Source organism: Plectrocnemia conspersa, unplaced genomic scaffold, assembly GCF_051122295.1.
Source record: "Plectrocnemia conspersa isolate PC_06_02 unplaced genomic scaffold, ASM5112229v1 ptg000006l, whole genome shotgun sequence".
In the NCBI taxonomy this organism is placed as follows: domain Eukaryota; kingdom Metazoa; phylum Arthropoda; class Insecta; order Trichoptera; family Polycentropodidae; genus Plectrocnemia; species Plectrocnemia conspersa.
Genome location: NW_028277170.1, coordinates 19,405,659 through 19,423,343, shown reverse-complemented (window position 1 = coordinate 19,423,343; position 17,685 = coordinate 19,405,659). Strand labels below are relative to the sequence as shown.

The window sequence follows — 17,685 nt, the reverse complement described above, 5'->3', positions numbered from 1 at the left end:
TTTTGACCTAACTCCCCTCCCCCTCTTTATGAATGTATACATACATATATGGTTTTTAAAAAATAACGTTTGATTAAAAATGTGCCAATAAAAAAACATATTGTTAACATAAGTTGAAAAAACTACTAAGAATTTGATAGCTTTATAACTCAGAGCTGGATATTCTTTATCGAGAGATATCCAGAATTGTGATAATGAGTGTATTTTATGTCTGGACACCAGAGTGACATCAGAAGATAACTCACGACGAGTGCGCATGATTTTATGTCTTCTAAAAATGGATTATTTATCCATAGGTTTCTCATACTTGGATCTTCACTTTCAGGAAAATAATTATTAGTTTTTAACTAACTCTATTAAGTGTTTAGTTATTGTGTTGAATATGACTTCCCTGTTGATATGAGCAGCGTTTAAAATTCTTCCAAAAGTGAAATATTTCTATATTTTTTTCTTGCACGCAATTATCCCAAAGAGCTAACTTGTTTTTAAACGCATCCATTTTATTTCTTAGTGTAAACATATTCGTAAAAGACCCTTGAAGAGAAATATTAAGTTCATTCAAAAGGTTAAATGTACGCGAGCATAGCCATCCATTCATCATCTAGGTCAGATTTCCGTTCTCTCAGAAACTGTTTTACTTCTTCCCTCAGTTTGAACAGGCGTGTAAGAACTTTCCCTCTTGATAATCATCTAACTTCCGCATGGAGTAGAAGATGTTGGTGATTTGAGTCCATACTCGTTCATAGCTCGACTACGAATTTCGTTAGTGATATTTTAACCCTTCATTCATCACAGCGTTTAGTTCAGGAGAACGCTTCTTTGCAGTTAGATGCTCCCGGTGGATCATTGGAGTGGGTGAATAAAACTTCTGGGTGCACGACTTCCTTTATTTTCGCAAATACTCTCGAATGACGTCCGTACACACATCAACGCATTTCTTACAGAGTAAGCCCTGTGCTTGAAAATACTCATCAAGAGAATTAAATATCTCTGTACTAGTGATTCGTCCAAGTAAATCAAGACAACAAAGAAGCTCTTCTCAAAGTATTATAGCATGGTTACTCACATCAATTTATCATTATTTCATTATTTAGTTGCTCTTCGAATAGCTAGAACGAAAAAACCGTTTACTATTGGTGTCGAGTTAGTACGTCCTTGCATATTAGATGTCGTACAAGAAATTTTGGGCCCACAAGCTTCTAAAAAACTAGAGACTGTACCGCTTTAGGACAACACTATTCAGAGGAGAATTGCTGACATGGCCATCGATATTGAAAATCAAGCTGTAGAGGGGATAAAGAAATCAAGTTGATTCATAGCGTTATTTGGAAGAATTTCAGAAAGGCCGTGGCGATAGTTCATTGCCAGGCAGTGGTGTAGCTATGTGGGGGTGGGCCGCCCCGGGCGGCACTTGCTTGGGGGCGACATATTCGCGATGGGATCGTTTAGTGTGGTTCTTAACCCTGAATTCACTAAAACATATATAAATCCACGAACAACAAGAGCTTAATAATAACCAATTTATTATTTTATGACACAGCAAAAAATGTATGGGGGGGGGGGGCACATACCCTAGCTACGTCACTGCTGCCAGGGGCTATAATAAAACCAAACTTTAAATATTCATTATCATAACGCCTAACAAAGTTTCCTTTTCTCTTTTTGTTTTGTATTGCGCATTCCGAAGTATCAGGAGTTCTCTTTTGCTTAGCTTCTTCTAAACATAAAACACTAGTACTTGGCATAGTTTCAGCATGATCACTAGTTTTTTTCTGAATATTGTCCTTGCCTCTACTAAAGAAGTTTAAAAGGTTTTGCTGATTGTCTTTTTTTTATCCATATTATAAGGGTTATAATTATAATAAATAAATCACCTATTTCCCGAAATTAGACAACACAATATTAAAAATATAGCCTGTAAAAACACGAGCTCGATAAAATAAACGTCGTCGACATGCGAGCTAACGCAATTATAACATTCGGTCTCTGGCAGGGCTGTGTCGCACCAGTAGTGGATTCCCCGAATCGGGTGAAAATTTGCACGGACCGGCTTATTGAATTTTGTTACTTCTGGGTGTCTCTGTATTTTAAAGTTGTTTCCGTGAAATGAGCAAGACGTTTATTTTGTGTTGTTCGTGATTTTTTTTATTTCTTGTGTGTGTTGCGATAAACCGTTGGCGTTCCATATGGAAATATGTAGTAAGACGGTCATTCTGCAATTTTTGGAACAACTGCTGTTAGTAGGTTGAGAATAGTACTCATTTGTTGCATTAGCTCTTTCATCATTTTTTATTTCGAATGAATCATTATTTTAATCTAAGATTTCGGTCGTTTGCGTAGTGTTATTTCTAACTTTCTGTGCATACGTTGGTTTGTTCTCTGTTGATTTTGTTGTATTTGCATTGGTTGGTTCTATTGTATTTATTTTGTTTGAAGTTGTTGATGCTGTTTTTGTTTGAGCTTATATACCAGACTTGCTTGGTGGTTTCCATTGCAATTTGCACATTTTACGTCGTTAGCTTTGTCTTTCCTTTGACATTCGCTAATTAAATGCATCCCTGCACACTTGACTCACCTTGGTGATTTATTAGTATTATATTGTATAAAATAAACTAGATTTTGTAATAATACACATGGAGAGGCATTCGATGGGATGTTTTCTTTACATGCCAATATCATAATAAGGAAATAGTATTGTTTATATATAGAAAGATTGTAAATTATTAAATAAATAAAATTTATTTCATATGAAGATAATTATTTTTCATGAAAAAATTAGCTGATACAGGAATATAAAATTAATGACCAAACAAAACATTGGGAAAAGCTTAACTTTGCGAGAGTAGCAGAAGGTGAAAGATCACTAAATATCACTAAAAATTAGACTATTTTGAAATAGTAGCTAAATTTGCTAATGGAAAAGCATGCAAAGCTTCTGTAAAATAATAAGATGCTATAATTTAATACATATTTAAAACCATTGATTTTATTGTCTAGCACACAAGAGCCTCCAAAATATTAGTTGCCCCGGGATATTTTTCGATATTACACCACAGCAACGCCTATTTTATTTTTTAATAAAATATTTAAGAGATTTTAATTCAAGCGCAAGCGACTATTTGCGGATAGTGTATTAAATTAAATTTTATGGCATATTTATTAGTATGACATACATATGTATTTTTATGACATTATTAAATCGTTCTTACCTGTGAACAATCGATTTGATCGTCTCTTGTGCAATTACTCATATTATTGTATACATGTTGCTGTGTAAAACTACTGACGTTCTAGAATGTTAAAACAATATCATTATGACGTCTAGAAAAAAAATGTGAAATATGTCGCATTGAGTAAAATGTAAAAATACAGTATTGAACAAGTAGCAATGTGATTATTGTATAGAAATATACTTTATTTAATATTTTATTGACCATTTCGACAAAAAATGATTCAAGTAGTGTTTGATGACTTCATCGGAAATTTATTTTATATATTTATTATGCAAAGAGCTTTTAAATGCACGGAACTGATAATCTGGTAGAGCAAGGTCTGGTAAATTTGGTGGATGAACCAGTACTTTCATCGTTTATTTGTTCAGTTGATCATCTGCATAAACAATCCATTTTCATGTTTTTATATTTACTAGTCATATGTTTATTTGTAAATAAATTATCAGGTTTTTAATTAATTTTCTATTTCACCGTATCATTAGATTATTGAGATGATTGAATGGATTTATTTTTATCCATATAAAAGTTATTTTAAGAATAAAACCTGCATTTATAGAGAATATTATATTATATAATGTAAAATGCTTTACCTTATCTTCTATGTAACTATAACACGCTACAATAAAGAAGCATACTGCACACCCGATTGTCGAGAAAAATGTCAACGGTCGTTTACCAACAAAGTGGATCAAACTGACGCATATCAGAGCACCCAAAATCTGAGCTATGCTGAGAATCAGAGAGGCGTAGTCATTTCCGATTGGCACTTTCAACATATCGAATATTATTATCGCGTACATCTGTTAAACATATAAATAGTTCAGTTGTGCATATAGAAAATTAAAATGCTGTGTAAAACATCACCTGTAATGTAGTCATGCCGGAGAAGTGACACAAGAAAAAGCCGAGCGTCACCATTGAGTAAGCGTAGAAGAAAGAGCCTGTCATGTACGGTTTTATTGATTGCAAAATATTGAAACCTTGATCAGCTTTTGCTTCTGAAAAAGTTTATGTGCAGTAAAAAAATTAGATACCTATCACCGCGCACATGTCACGATATATTATTTAATTTATAAAGTATAGAGTCTGAGACGGCATTTATTGAGTCCTACTATACAGTAAACCCCCAATAACACGGTAAATTGGGGACGTGCTATTTGGATGCCCTTTACTTCAAAGAAGTATTGCAAAAAATATTTTTTAGTTCCCCAACTACACGCACCCAAATAACACGTCCCCAATTTACCGTGTTATTGGGAGGTTTACTGTATATAGATATCAATTAAAATAAATTTTCATATAAATTTCATATGACGCATAATTTCTTCATATTATTTTTGGCAAAAGCAATACATATCCAACAGTATTAATTAGTGGTTTATCACAAAAAAAAACAATATATATATATGTTGTTTTTTGGTAATAAGCCACTGTATATAAAATATATATAAATACATACTAATTGCAATCAGATTTTTCTTGGATTTGTGTATATCTAGCAGCTCCAATTCAACAGCCTCAGGAGTTGTCCAGCCTCGAAACCATTGAAGACTCTACAACACATATTATAGCATTTTAACTCAGAGTAAATATTGCTTGAGAAATCACTATCAGATATGTGTAAAATTGCCACATCGAGCAGTTTGTGTGTTTAAGCATTATTTAGGTGATTTAAACTTTAATTGTAAGTCTAAAAAAACTCATTTATGTGTGTGCATTTTTTTTGATATATGCGTTTCAAGTGCAATAAAGTAATAAACTGTTGTTTAAACAAATTTATCTACAACTTTGTTTAGTGAATCAAGTATGTAACTGACATGGCTAAATAGCGGGAGGTTTCATAAGATTCCCATGTTACACGAAATACAATGCTTTATCTCTTTCTTCATTGCATGCGACACCCCTCTCACTTCTCTCTCTCAGGGAACTGCGCCAGTACTGGATTTATAAATGAATTAATTTTATTAACTTACAATACCACTTACATAATTCCATAATTTTACTACTTATGTATATGATTTTTTTAATTTTGCGTAAAATTTCAACGATCTTTTAAATAAATAGAATTACTAAATTAAATTACAAAAGCAATAAAGTATCTGTATTTATTATAAGAAAAGAGAATTATTATTTAATAAAAATGAAGCGCAGAGAATCGGTGTATGTCTGAGAGGCAAATAGTAATGGATTCTATTTAAAATGTATATCGTCGAGCTCGATAAAGAATCTTATGATTCGGGATGCGTTTAGCGTTAAAGTTGCATTTTTACCAATTAAAGATTTAAAGAAGTAGGGAGAATAATCATAATAATCTTATTGATATATATATTAATAAAATATCCACAAAGCTCATTCATTATCTTACCTTTCTGGCTTCTTCATCTCTATTTTTTTGTATCAACCAGTGAGGAGACTCCGGAATAAAGAACAGCAAAAAAATAGCAATAATCTGAAAAAATATTATGTATAAATAAAACATATTATGTTGACAATTTCAAGTCATATATTATAATAAATTGAGGAAAATGTGTCGACATATATAATATTGTGAAGCGATTGCAATTTGTGTGGAACATGTCACTAAAACATATTTTAGTAGTCACTTTATTCTATCAAAAAAATATTTTATTTATAATAATAAATTCGTTTTAAAGAAGCAGTAAAATCACGATTTTATTAAAAACTCGTCTTTAAAATGAGATTTAAATAAATGAATAATTTACATACACCTTTATAGTTTTCGTTTAATATACACGTCTTTCGCATGAAAAAATCTGTATTTTAATTACGAGAAGAACTTAGCATGTTCTTGCACAATGAAACATTTAGTATTAAATCGGCGAATCAAGAAATTAAATTATTTTTATTGTTTTTTTAGGACTACATTTTATTTGTTAAATTAATTGGCAGGAAAGGATAAAAAATCTTACCATTTATGCTAAAATATAATTACTAAAAATAATTAAACTGGTAATCGAGGAACATAATCTTTAATATGGGGCTCGGAAAATATATCGCCTGCAATTCACCGCCAGCAATTAATCGATAGCAGTTTACTGTCGCGTTACATTTAAATGATCGCTAGCATATTTTATTGCCGGGCAGTACATATAATTTATACAAATTATTAGGCCATTTTAAAGGTTTTTCTGTAGGTGTTTTTTTTAGTTATTACGTAATTCCGCATGCGTAAGAAATAATTCATTCTGCGGTTACAATTTAATACATTAAAATTATAAATATAATACGTATGTATACACTTAGAGAAATATGATAGCTAGACTAAAAATATTTATTATTGAATTTTAAAAGAATGACACATATTTTAGATGACTAGAAATATATTGCATAATTATATTATTTTGAAACATCTATAAAAAAAATCCAGTGAGTAGAATTAGGCTTGTGGAACGCATGTAAAGCACGCCTTTATTTCTCACTCACTCTCGTCACGAAATGGAATGTATCTCACCGCACCGAAATGTATAAATCATCAAGATTCTTTGTGATCGATATTAATCCGAGTGATGAAATTTTAACTATTAACTCCGATATTTCAACAATAACTTTAAGTTCAGCTTAACATACGATTATAAATCAGCATTTAGAATCACTCATGAATCGAAAGCCATTATTTACCACTAATTCAAGATAATCGCAAGCTTCAAGATATGAATAGAAAAAGCATTTATGGCTCTGCATCGAATAAGCATTGTTTAAACTATATTTTGTAATTATCGGACGGCCACATTAAAACTTAAATTTTAATGGATTGGAGGTAAAGTTAAATAGTAATGCGATTGGCTTTCATTTCTCCTTCTCTTCCATACATCTAAGCTTCTAAGACAAAGACCAGTTGATGCACTTTCAAGATTCAACTTGAGCTTCAACCTTCAATTAATAAGCTTTCAACCCTTTCTTTAATCACATTAGGTAGATATTTGTTTCGTATTTTAAAACTACCTGTTAAAAACAATAAAATGTCTCATGAACTATTAAAGTACATACCATCATGATAACAATTTCATTTCGCAATATCCTGCAATCAACATTAAAATAACATTACACAAAAGTTGCGTATCTCACGAAAAAAATGTTAAGATTCAACCGGTTTAAATGAAGCAATATAGATATTTACGCATTTATGTGCAATCATACTTAAAGCTAGTAAGTTTCGAGCACAATATGATTAAACATACGTTTGTGAAATTGACACAAAAAAAAAGATTATAATATTATTTAGTAAATGTAGATTCACTGTCATATTTTTCTATATTTTTGCTAACTTGTTTGAAGAGGACAAAATAAGGACAATCCGATCACTCACACAGTGGTGTCTCCACATTGATAGTTATCGGTAGTCATGTAGTTTTTTATATCACAAAGGGTGAAGGGATGTAGAAGAAGAGAGTTCAATAGAGACCGCCGAATATGTATTTAAAATAATCAATAACTTACAGGAATAATCGCGTTGACCAGTGCCACGTATCTCCATGTTAGGAATATTCCCAATAAAAACTGCATGAATACTCCAATTATGACGCATAGAGTACTAGTCGAAGAGAGCATTCCTCTCAGATATGGTTGTGTGATCTCAGCCACATATACCATAACCTATAAAATGTTGCAGTATTCATCATCATAATGGTGAAAGCTAACACCTAAATCTGACGATGTCTTACCGGTGCTTCTAAGAGTCCTCCAGCTATTCCAGAAAGTGCCAAGCTGACATATAGCATTTCTACAGAAGTCGAAAAGTAGAAGATGATCCATGCGGCAATAAATGGAACGTTCACCATCTGCATGGCTTTCCGTCTTCCAATCGCTGTGGTTATACTTCCTGACGCAGCGCATCCCAATGGAACGCAAATCAAGTTTATCGATCCTGTTGAAAAGATACATACTATATTTATTTTATATGATAGCAAAAACCAGATTTTTAAATCACATGATTAATTGACGTAAGCGATCTATGATAAACACATCATAATCTATGACTGATATAAGATGTGTCAAAAAAAATTCAATGCCTTTGCTCTTATTCTTATATATATTCATATTGTAATGCTTTATCTGTTATCGGACGTTGACAATCATTCTGGATACATTTATCTTGTCAACTGCTGTCCCATAATAATCTGATATAAATCACAAATATATCTGCAAGCGCTAATGGACCAACAACGCGTGTTTCGTCTGCGTCGTTCCACGGTCACTAACTTCTTGTGCGAAGGTGGTAACAAAATCCCTCGATTTTAAAATCCAGGAGGATGACGTCTACACCAACTTTCAAAAAGCATCGACACAGTTTGTAATGGGTAGGGTATTGTGAGCAGTAGACATTCTAAAGCAGGCCCTTCGCAAACAGCAAAATAAATCCGGCCCGCGAAGCAATTTAGAAATTACTTTAATTTAAATGAATATGTAAGTATTACGTATAATTAAAAAAACACATTTTAATTTGATTTTGTGTTGACGTCATAAAAATGTTACTTACGTCATATAATAACGGCGACAAGAAAACATTTACAAATTGAATGGCTATTCAGAAAAGTTCTGTTAATTAAACGACTCACGTTCTGCGTAGGTACTGGCGAAACAATACAATATTTTCGCCGCCAAACCGACAAACATTTGCTTTGTCTTTAAAAATGTAATTATAAAAATCAAATGAAACTTTATGTCACATCTACGGTTTCTTTCTTCGTTTATTCGGCAACACGTATTCAAATTTTGACCTTCTAAAATAATTGCTTTTCGTATATTTTTCTCAAATTAATGTGTTTCATGTTGTTACGTAACAATCAAAAGAATGAATTATAATAAATATTTAAAAAAATACTAAATAATACACCAAAAATGAACAAGAGAAGAAAATTACTTATTTAAACAATAAATCTATTTATCTTATCTGCGACGATATTATTGCAGTGTTAAGAGAATATAATATTAAAAAAAAATTCGATTATATAACTCAGAACTAACTGCAGATCGAAAACAGCAGATAAACTAAGTCATAATTTATCATCCATACAAAATACATTTACGCGGTACAAGGAACAATAAAATACCACAAAAGCGATTTATGTAATTGCCTATATAATTGCAAATAAAAATAAGCTATTTTATGATGGTGACTATATTAAGGAATGCATGATATTGTATGTCCGACTATTAAAAACCATATGTTTATATATGTATTTGGAATTGTACGTTTTGATAAAAGAATTAATATGTATTTTATAAAAAAAATCTTGTACCATGTATATTTTTTTTGGTAAAATAAATACAAATATTGCTTTAAAATTTTATAAAATATTCCTTCTAACTTTAAAAAAAAAAACACTATTTTAATATGACCCGCGGGCAAATTTTCATCCCTAATGTAGCCCAGCAGCCAACAGTTCTGCTCTCCCCTGGTCTAAAGGATCAATTAAGAAGAAAAAGACAATCAATTATCAATAAAACTCAAGTGGTTTCACAACACGACTATGTGACTATGATAACAAATAAAACTTCACCCGCCATACTCTCCCGATATTATTCCTTCCATGAAACACTATTTGGATGGAATTTTGTTTTTACCGTAACACTATTTTAATTCCAAAACCAGCATTGTCACAAAGAAGGTATAAACAAGTTTAAGGAGAGATGGCTTAAAGTGTTATCTAACAACTCATCAAAAATAAAAAAAAAAACATTTTATTGTTTCTTCAAAACGATTTTCCGAATAACCTAATATTATATTACGCCATAAACTTAGTAATAAAGCATTCAGTTTGTATTTGTAAGAATGGATATTTACCAGATAAGCCAACTAAACAACGTTTAAAGATACTGAACACGTTGTAATTTAATTGTGATGCAATAAATAAACAATTCAAAATCAAACAAAAAATCTATGTCACATAGTTTTCTAGCCAAATTTAGAATCCATGGCAAAAGCACTAAAATCGTGCCGTCACTGTAACAGTGAAAATGTTCTGTTATCTAGCGTTTATATCAAGAATAATTTAGAAGCAAAATTAAACCGAATTTTGGTCAATAGGAGAGCGCAAAAAACAATTATCCCTTCTCAGAAGTCAAAAATCCACGTCAAAAGCAATAAAATCGTGCCGTCGCCGTCGCAGTGGGAACGCTCGTTACCGAGCGTTCCCACTGCGACGGCGCCGGCACGATTTTATTGCTTTTGCCGTGAATTTTTGCCTTCTGAGAAGTGATAATTGTTTTTTGCGCCCTCCTATTGACCAAAATTCGCTTTAAATATACGTCAACCAATACTCTCATATTAGAAGTCCGAAGTAATATCGGTCAGGATAACTATCATATTTAACAGTATAACATCAAAGCGCAGACAAACTATGGAGCAATATGCGAGATGCGACGTCTGTCTGTACTTCATCTTCCACTTATTTACCCCTGCAAGATGAGTTGGATTAGTTTGTATTTCGGTCTTTTTAATGAAAGTTCTAAAGCTATAATTATTTAAAAAACTATCATTAGGATAGATTTGGGTTTGAAGATCAAATGAACTACTAGCGAAAATGTATTTGGACAATTAATTATATTTTTACTGGTAAATATATGATATGATTTCACTGAAATGACATATCTTAAAAAATATTTTCCGTATAGATTTTTCTTGAGGGATAACCTAATAATTTTTATGCGGCATTTACATTTTTTTAAGTTAGGGGGGAGGGGAGTGAATGTTCGCCAAACTGTAGTCGTTTTTTTAATAAATATGAACAAAATGAGGAAAATTATAACAAATGGTTGTATTTATAGCTATATTTATCTATTGCACAGAAAATTTAGTAGGAATTTGGTGTATAAATGGATAAAATACTTTGGGACCACAGAGGACCCCCGTCGGCAGACGCGTTTTTTCTTCGACATCGTGACGGAAGGGTTAATATGATCTCATTAAGATTTATTGTATTTCATTAAATGACATACATTTTTCTGGCCAAATTCAATTGGGGCATGGGGGGGGGGGAGGAATACCCCACGAATGAATATCGTAATTAATAATTGAAATAAAATCTAGGTCGTGCATAGTAGCATATATTGGTTTAAGCTGTGATAATAGTTTATAATTAATAAAATATATGTCACTGATTTCAGTCTGGTGTCTCACTACTTACTTAGTAGTTGTTGATTGTGTTTATCAGATTGTAACGCATTAAGCTAACGTATGTCATGTTGCAATGATAATTTACAATAAATAAACAGTAATGCAGAGTTTATATTAATATATTTTTTACGCAATCGCGAACACACATTTTATTCTCGCGCTTAGTTTTATATATTGTATATATATATATACATATAATAATCTTAAGTGAAATTATTTGTACAATTGTTATTATTTTAGATCTGTTTTTTTTTCATATGCAATACAGTTAATTGTATTAAAAAGTTCTTTTATTATGCAGAATGCTGGAAACAAAGTACCACTGTTAATAATTTTTATCCTATCTGTATGTGTATTAACAGGGCCAGCCTTAGCTAATTTAGCGCCCTAGACAAAAACTAAGTTGTGTCTCTCCTTCCATATATCATAAACAATTTACATTTAAAACAATAGCTGATATACATACATACATTCTAATATCATTTCAATAATACTTTACCTTTAAAATTTATAACGATACCAATTAACTAGAGTCATTTTAAAATTTATACTATATAGTAGTTGTTTATTGTATTATTTTATTTAATACATTTACGCATTTAAGACATAAAAAATGGTAGAGCAACTCTGAAAAACAGCGTTGGAAACAACTGTATGGTAACCACAGAACAAAGAATATAATAGTAGCTAGCCAAAGAGTGCATGAGATTATTATCGAGTCAATTAAACTATTAAAACAAAAGACTATTATCTAAAAAAATATATTTAGCCCTTTGCTACGCCAACATTTAAAATATACAATTGTATTTCAGTGCGATTCGTCTTGAATGCACTATTAGAATATATTTTGCATTTTTAAACATTATAAGACATAGTGTTTTAGCACCCCAGTGCAATTTACATGTTGTCAAAAATAATTTATAACTAAATTCAACATAAAAAGTTTGAACGTTATCGCATTTATAGACCTAAATAAATATTATCCACTAGCTCTACAAATTAATTTTGAGTGTACTTTAATTCTTTGTGGTCTCTGATCGCGTGCACGCTATTGCATGTACACTCACCAAATAATTTAATATTTTTTACCTACATAGTTTAATTTTTTTAAGGAAATGTTTTTTATGCTTGTAATAAACACATCGATAATTAAAAAACTTAATTATTTTAAACCCATAATTCAGAAATAGTTAATCCCCTAAAATGCTGTTAATTTGATGAAGGAAGTGCCTAGTTGCTATTATATGTACTTTTACAAGTTGTAAAATTTATTTTTATTTTCTTTAATTTTATTATTATGTCATAAATTAGCATAATTATCAATAAAACTATATACTGTTTCTAACAGTTATTGTTAATAAGTTCGAATGACGCGATAACCTGTTTATCGGTTCATATTTTTTCAATGCAAGGCTTTTTTAACCTTGTACATGAATGTCTATAAAAAAATATTTATGTATTCTCGAATGCCAAAACAAATATAGCAATAACACGGAAATAGTAATTTTATGTGTCTATTCAATGCACAACCTGAATAAGACATATATGCGATTTTTGTGAAACGTGTGGTACTATATTTCGCTATTGCTTTAATTTAATATAATAACATGCCAAGGGCGCGAAGACCCGAAGGGCTCTCGGAAATTATATTGTATTTAAGATATTGTACAATCCTTTTATTAAGGGTTTCGTTCAAAGTTTAGACTTGAAAAGAACTTTAGTGGGTACTCATTCATGCAGGTCATTTTTTAACAGAGGATTTTGTTAACACTAATAGAAGCTGAAATCTCACGATTTTAGCAAATTTTATTTATTTTTTATAACGGTTCTAAGATGATTTCTAAGCACAGACACCACTCCGAAACCCAGCCATCCAAACTACTACAGTTACTATCATAAATAAATTTTATGTATTTTTAATATCATAAGTAACATATGTACATTCTAACTAATATTTCATGCGAAACGTGCAAAGCTCTTTACTGTCGTTTAAAGAATTACAATGACAGAATATCATCGCTTTTAAGAGAACTTTAACGTTCTCTAAATTAATCCCGATCATTCTCTCAATACTCGAAACTACGCTTCTTGACGCTTTTCAAAATTTATAGAAGACATGTTTTCCTTTGAGTATTGCAATTAAATGAAATGGACCAGTGGCGTGCCATCATTAGAATAGAGAAACTATTCTAGTCCATTAAAATCTTTTACCTAAAAAAAAAAAAAATTAGACCCCCCAATAACACGGTAAATAAGTATCCGTTACTTTATGTGTGAGTGAACCTAAGGAAGGCCTGATTCGTAAGTATGTATTGCAAAAATTGGATCATTATTTTCTAATTCCCCAACTGCACGCACCCAAATATTAAACTTATAACCGCGTTGGCAAAACTAGCTACGGCGCGAGCGACAGCAAGCGTCGGAATTTGCATTATTTTTTAAAACAAAATAAAATAATTTATTTCCTCAATACCGCAAAAAGTTCACTTACTGGAACTGCAGATAATTACGTACCGATCCAAGAAATTTGGTGTGTATTCAAATTTAGCGATTCATCAGTTCCGTTTTCCATCACTGCTGGTATTAAAATACTGGCGTATCCTAGAGAAGTACCAAAAGCTGCAAAATCACAAATACTGCGTTATAAATACATCTAATTGTGGTAAAAAATATTTTAAACAGGTTCAATGAAATTTTTGGTATCAAGTTACCTAAAAGGATTAAATTCTTAACGCTGACCGCAAGGATTTGCGGCAAAGCTGTCTTAATATCCTTAGGATATCCATATCCATCCGTGTTCAGCGGTTTTTCATTACGTTCTTCAATTTCTGGATCGACTTGCACTTCTTTGGATTGCATTCTTTAGATAGAGCCAAAGCCGCCACACTATGATGTGAAGTAATTTTGACTGCACCTTTTTTATTTTTTATTACTGTTGAAACTGTAATAAAAATGTATAGTTTAATACTTTCAGTATTATTAAAACTTTGGGTCAGAAAAATAATATTTCGATTCGAAACAGTCTGGTCATAATTATATTATTCAGGGGCAGAATAAATATTAAATGGTTTGAATAAAAATACAGGACAATCAGAATTAAAATATAGGATGATTGTGGGATTTAAACCAATATTTTTTTATAAATGTAAATAGGTAATACATTATTTATTTTATAAATATCTTATAAAATATCTCTGTATGACAGATTAAGTGCGAGCGAGCGTTGGTTAGAATTTTGAACAACTCTTGAAGAATCTATTTACTTGTATGTAGGATGCGAAGGTATTTAGAGTGACGAACGAAGTGGGAATAACGACAGAGCGGCGGTGGAGAGCACGCCCAACTAAACTAGTTGGCCCTAAAACATGCTGATAATGACCATGTTTTATTTTTCTGATACAAAATTTTAAGAATAATGGATGAAATTAATATGGGAGTTGACTTGAAAAAACATTTTTTTTGTCATTTATATGGGATATATAAATTTTTAAAGACACTGTAATTACCATCATATTTTTTCTTTAAAATAAACTGGTTCCAACCACAACCATGAAACAAGAACTACCCTTCTGTGTGAAAAGGATGCGCAATAGACAATGCATTTTACCCTGTGTAAAAGTATTATTGTTGTGTTTAACCTTTTGTTTACGAATCAACAACATAAAAGGTTTTATTTTTGTTTATTACTATTTGCTGATGTAGCTCATTATTAGAGAATTTACAACACCTTATATGGAATATTTTAATAAATTATCTATGAGATTAGGAAAATTTAGGTATCTGCGATGATTGATCGGAATTATAATTATACAATAATTCCGATATCCAAGATACGACAGAAATTAAAAAAACACTAAGGTCCAGATGGGATTCGAGCCCACCTCTCTTGAGACTTACACCACTCATTTATCTATATAAATGGCAACCAACATCCGGCCTCTGCGATTCGCCCGAGCTGTCTTTAATCAGCACTATAAAATATGTGATACTTAGTCACAATGAGGCAGACCGAGACTACACCCCCGAGAAATCCTAGCACGAGGTAGATCAGATGATAGTACGGCATCATCACAAGACACAGCCGACACTCGAGCGAAGATTCCGATTTTATGATTATTTCGTTTAATTAAAATGTTTTACATACAGTGTCACACAAAACAAAGCTGCAAAAACTTCTATAAAATAAAGCGTACGTAGATAACTGATGCGTTACGAACATAACAACAACAAAAAACACCACAAGTTTCAATGGAAGATTTGGTTCCGAGTAAGGTGTTTTTACGCACTTGAATAATTTCACAAAAAAAATCGGCAACCATAGCAACCAAAAACATTTGTGCTGTCTATGGTCAAGTTTTACTTGTTCGTCAATGTCAAAAATGGTTCAAAAGATTTAAATCTGGAAATTTTTGTTTGGAAGACGAGCCTATAAGTGGGACGCCAAAAATAATCGATCGACAGCATAGCTACAGAAATTGAGACATCGATTAAGGAGATAACTGATAAAACATGATATTTATGGTCTAGCATTTAAAGAAGTTTAAACAATATTGGGAAGGCGTTGAAACAAGGCGTGTGTGTACCACACGCACTAAGCGACGAGAACAAGGCGACGCGCCTGCCTCATACTGCGAGAATTAATGCTCTCGGATGAAAAACTGTTGCTCATCCTTCGTATTCTTTCGAGTTAACATCGTCAGATTACTATTTATTTATGTCTTTACAACATAATTTAGAAGGTAAAAAATAATAGTGTTAGTGAAGTTTAAACATTCCTTTCTGAATATTTTAACTCACAGTCAGTTTTTACAAACGTGGGATTAAAAACTTTGTTTTATTTTGTAAATTAAAATTCTTATTAGAAAAATACTTTTTATTTAAAAAAGTCCTTTTTGGGTTATATTATGCGTTTTAAAAATAGTATTGTTGTATGAAATTCCAAATGTATTTGCTTACATTTAATACTTAATTCTTACAAAAATATAAGCAATGTATATAGGGTATAAAAAAGTGTGATTTTCTGATATATTTTGCTGTCGAAACTTCAACATTGATTGAATATTACGTAATAAATATTATCTTACAAGCAAACAGTAATAAAATACAGTCATTTACCTTAAAGCTATTAACCTTTAATACTAGAGTGCGTTGACGAGCTGCTGAACCAGACAGCGTCAATTACACAAATATGTTTGAACGCACATTATCAGTATTATTAGGATTGATATAGTAAATATTTTTTATTATCTTTTGTATTATATTAGAGCAAGATTATTATGTTAATGGTTCCAAATTTATTATCAATGCAATTGTTTAAGCAATCAATACTTTTGCTATAAGAATGCACGTGGAATTTTTAAATTATGTCTAGTTTGATAACTGAATATTAACTTGTTATAAGATAATAACTATTGATTGTTTGATTTCTTACCAGATAAAATCAGTACTTGAAAAATAAAATGTATATTGTCTAGTGTAAGAAAATCATTGAAGGTTCGTATAATTCGATATTTGATTTTATTAATATTTTTATATAGAGTCGAGACATGATTTTAATAAGATATATGGTAAAATGTACCTACCCGTAGAAGATATTATAATTTTTATCAAGCAAGTCTGCAACTAACGCACTCAACTATAATGAAGGTTTTTTGCATGGTGAAGTGAGAAATTCAAAAGATATTTTTGGTCTATCAAATAAGTTAAAAGAGCTACTAGAAAAAAAAAATTATTGGGTGTAATGTGAACATTCCATATGTTATATAAATTGTCCACAGCTGGTCTATATAGACTAATTAATCATAGATTCACATGGAGGTGAACTTAGGGTAGAGAGGAGAGTCTTAATATTTTTTTATAGTAACTGAGATCATTAGAGGAATATCTATTTGAAGATTGAAGGATCAGGTGAATGTCGAGAGAATTGCTAGAGATATTGTTCTTAAATTAAGTAAAGTTATGTAGCGTTTTTCCTATTATTGGATAGATACAGATTTAAATTTTCTCCTGATAAAAAATCAAAGATCATTTGATAATAAATATATTAGACACATTGTATTCTATATCTTATAGTGAGAATGCAGATTTACAAGATAATATTGAACATTATTAAGGCATAGTTTATATATCAATATTACTTTTTTTTGTATGTCTTTCGTTTAGATGTACTCATTTAATTTAATTGAAAATATGATTTATCTCAAATGCATACTTACTCAATTGTACAGTACTTAATTTAAAAATTAATCAATTTAACGTTGTAGAATTGTATGGATATACGACACGTCGCCTCAGAAGCGAAAGCGAAACTGCGGC

The 17,685-nt window shown here is 31.1% G+C and overlaps 1 protein-coding gene across 1 annotated transcript in view; it reads right to left on the bottom strand.

Moving 5' to 3' along the window:
- The window catches only part of LOC148234451 (facilitated trehalose transporter Tret1-like), an 18,712-nt gene extending 1,027 nt beyond the window's left edge, over positions 1-17,685 (bottom strand). Inside the window, exons 1-10 of the mRNA XM_088187573.1 lie at positions 17,586-17,685; positions 14,082-14,311; positions 13,885-13,989; positions 7,916-8,118; positions 7,692-7,847; positions 5,599-5,682; positions 4,693-4,786; positions 4,098-4,231; positions 3,824-4,033; positions 3,210-3,290 (exon numbers count right to left, since the gene is read on the bottom strand). Of these exons, the coding sequence (XP_088043699.1) occupies positions 3,210-3,290; positions 3,824-4,033; positions 4,098-4,231; positions 4,693-4,786; positions 5,599-5,682; positions 7,692-7,847; positions 7,916-8,118; positions 13,885-13,989; positions 14,082-14,229 (1,215 nt within the window). The 5' untranslated portion in view covers positions 14,230-14,311; positions 17,586-17,685. The remainder of the gene's footprint in view (positions 1-3,209; positions 3,291-3,823; positions 4,034-4,097; positions 4,232-4,692; positions 4,787-5,598; positions 5,683-7,691; positions 7,848-7,915; positions 8,119-13,884; positions 13,990-14,081; positions 14,312-17,585) is intronic.